At 36.5% G+C, this 6,219-nt stretch overlaps 1 protein-coding gene across 1 annotated transcript; it reads left to right on the forward strand.

The window, feature by feature from the left end:
• The first annotated feature begins 658 nt into the window (after positions 1 to 658).
• Positions 659 to 4,865, forward strand: nkx2.3 (NK2 homeobox 3). Its single transcript, XM_081350532.1, has 3 exons — positions 659 to 755; positions 867 to 1,185; positions 2,348 to 4,865. The coding sequence occupies exons 2-3, from the start codon at positions 873 to 875 to the stop codon at positions 2,971 to 2,973; spliced, it is 939 nt and encodes a 312-aa protein (XP_081206658.1). The 5' UTR covers positions 659 to 755; positions 867 to 872; the 3' UTR covers positions 2,974 to 4,865.
• The last annotated feature ends 1,354 nt before the right edge of the window (positions 4,866 to 6,219 follow it).

Below are 6,219 nucleotides of genomic sequence, written 5' to 3' on the forward strand. Positions count from 1 at the left end.
AGAAAACATCTTCAGTCAGTTTTTGTTTTGTTTTTTTAAATTGTGCAGAACAGATGAATTTGCATTGAGCATAAAAGCATGACTGAATCACTTAACATGATTTACATTTCCATAAGGACCTTGCATGTGGGGGGATTTATTCTTGAGCTGTTTTCTATGTCAAGTCTACTGCATTCGAAATGATTCAAGACACACTGCATTCGAAATGATTCAAGACACACTGGAATTATCCAGACACACTCTTATGAAATGCTTCCGATTAGAACCTAAATGGGTGTTCCATAACTTTTTCTAGTTTAGAAACCATAATCAATACTGATCTGAAAGGAAAAATAAACTATAATGTGATAAGACTTTTTTAATCTCCAACTCAAAATTGTGTAGGCTATGTTCATGATATGCTCCCCCCCCCCCCCCCCCAAATAAATAAATAAAAAAAATGTAAGAACCGTTGAAGAACCTTTCTTTTTTAAAAGGATGCATGAATGCTCGCTATATCGAAAAAGTATCGTGTGACATTAGGGGTTGTTTTTCTGCTGGTATGAAAGTGTATGCGTTTCCTCTGTGGATTGTAGGAAGGATCATTACATCCCGCCCCGGTAACGTGACATCACCGGGCAGAAGAACTGCCTTGTGCTGCCGGACTCCAAGAAAACACACACACAACAGTTTCACGCCGACGAGTGGCGGTCCTCACCTCTCTTCATGCAAATCAAGCAGCCATGACACAATGGGAGATTAATCGACACGTTTAGGTATGTTTACTTGAAATTGTTGCTTATCTAAACAATTGTTCAACAGGGGGCTTTGCTTCTCGAAGCCGCCGGTTGAATCAGGAATATAACATTGTAGATGTAATCCAACAGCGCCTGATGATGCTTCCGAGCCCGGCTACATCAACGCCGTTTTCTGTGAAGGATATACTGAAACTGGAGCAACAGTCTCGACACCTTCAATCTCTGCATCCGGAACTGCGGGACAGATTTCAGGCACCATCATCCTGTTTTCTCGGAGGTGGAGACAGCCCCGGCTTCTCTGAGAACGAGGAGAAGATGTCTTTTCTGAACTCTCTCTCCATGCAGGATAGTTTAGTGGAGAGCAGCCTTTCCCCTCCGATGTTCGTCCATCCGGGCCTGGGACACGTCGACACTAAACTTGAAGATGAACTTGAGGACCACGAAACGAGTGGGTGATTTTTGTGTTTTACAACTGACGAGAACGAATTTGAATTTTCGAAAGTGCACGAGGAGTTCGAATTGCACGCGTCTCTGAATATTATAGGAAGAATAATTCAGAATAATTCAAAGCGTCAATGTAGCTTTGTTTAGTAGCCTACAATGTTGTTATTATTATTTTTGACAAATATTAAAAATATGAATGAATCATGCAGCTTTAGCATAAATGATTATTTGTACTGACTTAAAATGCATAAAACGTGCCTATCAACCTTTCACAAAAATGGAACAAATAAGTTAAATTATAGTTTTTAAAGAGGAAAAAAATCAAAGAAAAAAAACTTTTTTGTTTTGTGATTGTATAAAAAGCAACAAACGTAGGCCTATTTTATCGCGTCTTCAATGCAAGTCAAAACAAATAACCTCGTTAAAGTGTCATTATATTCAAGTTAAACAATTATTATGAAGCTGTATTATTTATATAATATTGCATGTTGTGAAATTTAGAATGATCGTATTATATTTTTCTTTTTTTCTTTTTGTTTACCTTGTCAAAGACATTGTATGCATAAATATAGGCCTATATATGACATTGACCACTTACAGTATTTATTGCACTATATGACTAATCTATTGACCGCTGCACATATTCATAATTTGCACTAACTCACGCACTCTCTACTCTCTATAGTTGATTCAAAGTAGCGATAAAGTTTTACTACGCTGTAAAAAAATATTGTTGGTTTAACTTAAAAAAGTAACCTGGTTGCCTTAAAGTTTTGAGTTCATTGAAAAAAAAAAAATAGTATACAATGAAGGAGATTGGTTTAATCAACAGAAACTCAACATAATTTCAACTAGGTTGATTTGACAAAAGAAAAAAAAATTGTGATAACAAATCATGAAAATATGTATTTTTTTACAGTGTATAGCTGGACTGTATTTTACATATCTTGATAATATACTTTGTTTAATTTTATTGTAGGCTCCCTTTTTTTTTAAATAATGCACAGTCTGGGTGATTTTGTCTATGAGTGACAGAGACTTTGTATAAAGGCAGACTCAGCTCGTGTAATGCGCAATAGGCCTATATTTTTATGCAAGGAAATGCTTGTATGAATCACGTTAAGTGCGAGTTAACCGGATTCGCTTGTTGTCTCCTGTTTTTCTAGAAAGCTGCGGTGCCATCCTCAGATCCCCGGAGTGTGAGGGCGAGGCGCACTCGGACACGGAGCGCGCTCAGCGGCAGAGGACGCGTCGGAAGCCGCGGGTGCTCTTCAGTCAGGCGCAGGTCTTTGAGCTCGAGCGGCGCTTCAAACAACAGCGCTATTTATCGGCTCCTGAGAGAGAACATTTGGCGAGTACCCTGAAACTGACATCGACGCAGGTCAAAATTTGGTTCCAGAACCGCAGATACAAATGCAAGCGACAGCGTCAAGACAAAACACTGGAAATGGCAGGACACCATCACCCGCCGCCGCCCAGGAGAGTGGCGGTGCCTGTCCTGGTCCGGGATGGCAAACCGTGTTTAACGGGATCGCAGAATTACAACGCCACGTACGCGGTGAACCCAGGCCCGTACACATATAACGGCTATTCGTCTTATAATAACGCCGCTTACACAAACCCTTACAGCTGTACATACCCCAGCCTTCCACCTCTCCCGGCTAACACATCCACTAACGCGCTGATGAGCATGAGTCTGAACAACCTCGGAACATATTCTCAACCTCAAACATCACAAGGGACCCCCGTGTCCGCGTGCCAAGGGACTCTGCAGGGGATTCGGGCATGGTAGTGCCATTGCAACCCAGCCGTCTGTAAATAAATGACAACTTTCCAATATACACATGTTAGCCATGTTTTATAGGCCTAAGGGTCGTGTATAGTCTACCTTTTCAGTATAAACATGAGTGAATTTCTTTCCATGATGGTTGAACGAATGTTCATGAATATTCATAGCAATTTAGACCACCTATTTGGACAACATACTCCCTGAACATTCGCGGGTCTAACTTTTAGACTGGCACCATTGTATCCATACTCAGAGACATTTGTTTTTTCATTCATTGCACTTATAGATGAAAAGTTATTACCTAAGAAATGTTACGAATATTGACAATCCGGTGTGTGTGATGATTTTGTGCAAACCTGCATTGAAAGAATAAAAACAGTAAATTTATTCTTTATTTTTTAAAAAGTCCTGCTAAAAATATTTACAATTTGAAACACGGATAGGCTATATAAGAGTCTAGTTTTAAAGGACATTTAAGTTACAACATTTAATTTTAAAGAAGAGAGCGAGTGGTAGGCTAGAAAAAAAAGACATAAAAATCAAGAAAAGTAATAATAAAAAAAGTTTCAATAAGAGGTGCAGACAAAATTCTAAATACTGATATTTCCCCCAACATTCTCCGAATGGCATTGCTATAGCTAATATGAGCAATAACCTACTAACCAGTCAAAATGTTCTTGCAATATTAAATAGGTAACAAAATAAATAGGTTTTACATAGTAAAATGTATTTTAAACAAAACGAAGTGTATGAAATACATTTTATTTGATTATGAACTTAAAATATTATAATGCGCATTTCAAAAGTCTCCGAAACAAATCGTTATTTAAATAGCGATTGAATATGTTCGTATATTAACGAGAGACTCGGACGTTTCACAAATGAATACGCGCACAATTAAACCGATCAGTTCACTTTTGTTCCTCAGTTTTTCAAAGACAAAGGGTTCACAAAATAAACGACAATAACCTGATTTGTAGAGATCCAATGCACACTATAGCAGAGAATAAATCGTGTTGGTATAAAACTGATTTAAATTTATATTTCACTGACTTCAAGTCAGACAAGAATATACAAGTTTATGAAGGTCTATTTTGATAAGCATGACTAACTGCATTTGAGGTATGACATATTTTGAGTAATAACAATTTCACAATAAATACGTGATCTGCAATTGGTTTCAAATATAACAAACAATGCTGGGCGATTTGAATATATAATTTCCCACTCTTTCCGTCCTCCTCTTTTTTTCTTCGTCCTCCAATGGCGGGTCCCAATCTTCTTAAGTAAAGCCTGTCTGCAAAAGGCATTGCATGTTGTAATAGGATGTAGCTGGTGAGCCTATAATGACACATCGTGTTTAATCACACTACAAGCGTTTATCTCGATAGATTTGAATCACTGCAAAAAAAAATTCTGAAAAACTGTATTCTGACTCTTAAAAATACTTTCAACTGTGCAATCTTAATGAAATCAAACCGAGTTATTAAAGTTAATTACACTTTTTTTTAAAAAATTGCTGCCTTAAATCTTTAAGTACAATCAACTTGGGATTTTAAGTCATTTCAACTGAAATTACATTAAACTGACTTAAACAATGTTGAATCTTGTATAACTTATAAAAAATTAGATAATTGCTTAACTTTTTTTGATGAGTTAAAGCAATGTAAAACCATATGTTGTCATAATGTATTGATCATATAATTTTTAGTAAAAACTGTTAATTTGGATGTTACCACGGCGGATCGATTTATAACCTGACAAAAAATAGTGCACTTAGCGATTTCAGCGTTGTGGAAACAGAAAGTTTGGGACTAAATTCGGCATCGATGCACACTATAAGAAACAATATCAGTAAACATCATTATAAGATCATACGTAACGGAAGTATATATAAATAATAATAATAAAAAAAAACTATTTAAACAAATGAAATGGCGTGATTCATTGGAGTAACTGCATTTCAGTTCCTAATGCATCATTTTGATTTCGTATTAATAAACACAAAGCTTTGATGGAAACAAGTAGGCCTATATGTTCGGCCATTACGCATGGCGTAACTCGTTTATCCTTCAGTCCATTCACGGGTTCACCAGAGCTCCCACTCTAATAATGAAGATTAATAGAAATGTAAACATAGACACCGGGGTTTGTCTCTACTAATAGCAAGAATGAACAGCTCCCATTGGACATACCTGCTGTCAGGGTAAGTGGCCAGACACTTCAGTGTAAATACTCATGGCGACACAGCGGCGATGCCTCAGGATGAGCCGCTATACAGAGTGCTGGACTGCAGATATCAATCTATAGAAAGGATTTCTGGACGAATATCAGGGGAGGGTGTGGTTATTTCCCGAAACAGTGTGTCATAGGGCCAGATATTATGGTCAGATTTCATCTGTTGTTAAAATCACATATGAGTAACTCTGTTGGCTTGACCACATTTAAAATGTAAAATATCATGGTTACACTTTATTTTAAGGCGTATTTGTTACATTGTAATTATACATTCAAGTACTGAGCAATGTTAACTACATTAGGGTTTGTTTTGGTTCAGGGTTAGTTGCATGTAATATGCATAATTAATAGGCTAGTTATTACTATAGTAACATGTAACAATGACAACGTAAAATAAAGCGTTACTAATATTATTATAGCCTAATAATATGTATAGCCTAACAGTTTTAGAATTCTGAACTTATTCACTGTTTTCCCAGCTAACAAAAACATGCTCTAAGAACGTTTTGCTCAAATGTTTCTGAATGTTCTCAACGCTCAAAACGCCCAGATTTTTATTTTTATTATATTTTTTTGTAATGAAACGTTAAGGGAATATTCCATTTTGCAAACATTATGGGTTTGTTATTTTTGAATGTTCTCTCAACATTCTGAAACAAATAGTAACATTTAACGTCCATCTAAAACGTTTGAGGAAAAGCGTTGCATGGACAATGTAGCTAGGCTATGTTTTGTTTTTGTGCTAACGTTTTGAGAACATTATTAAAGAGATAACTTTGAAGAAACGTTCTATTAATGTTACTGGAAAAACGTTTGTTCGTAACTTTGAGAGAACCTTGCCAGAACGTTATAGCACAGTTCTGAGAATGTTCCCTGTTTCAACTACAGAAATCTTACCTAAAATGATCAGACTTCCTAAATCAGCTAGGATGGGGGGAAATATCTATATGGGCTGTAGATAGATAAGAAAAGGAAGGAAAAGCTGATTTAGAGCACACAAATTATTTTAAG

This window comes from Scardinius erythrophthalmus, assembly GCF_964197995.2.
Source record: "Scardinius erythrophthalmus genome assembly, chromosome: 21".
NCBI classification, from domain to species: domain Eukaryota; kingdom Metazoa; phylum Chordata; class Actinopteri; order Cypriniformes; family Leuciscidae; genus Scardinius; species Scardinius erythrophthalmus.

Bases quoted from the DNA above. Each gene is read 5' to 3' on its own strand.
- nkx2.3 (XM_081350532.1), top strand. From the start codon at position 873: ATGATGCTTCCGAGCCCGGCTACATCAACGCCGTTTTCTGTGAAGGAT. The intron at 1,186-2,347 runs GTGGGTGATTTT...CTGTTTTTCTAG, and splicing joins ACTTGAGGACCACGAAACGA to AAAGCTGCGGTGCCATCCTC.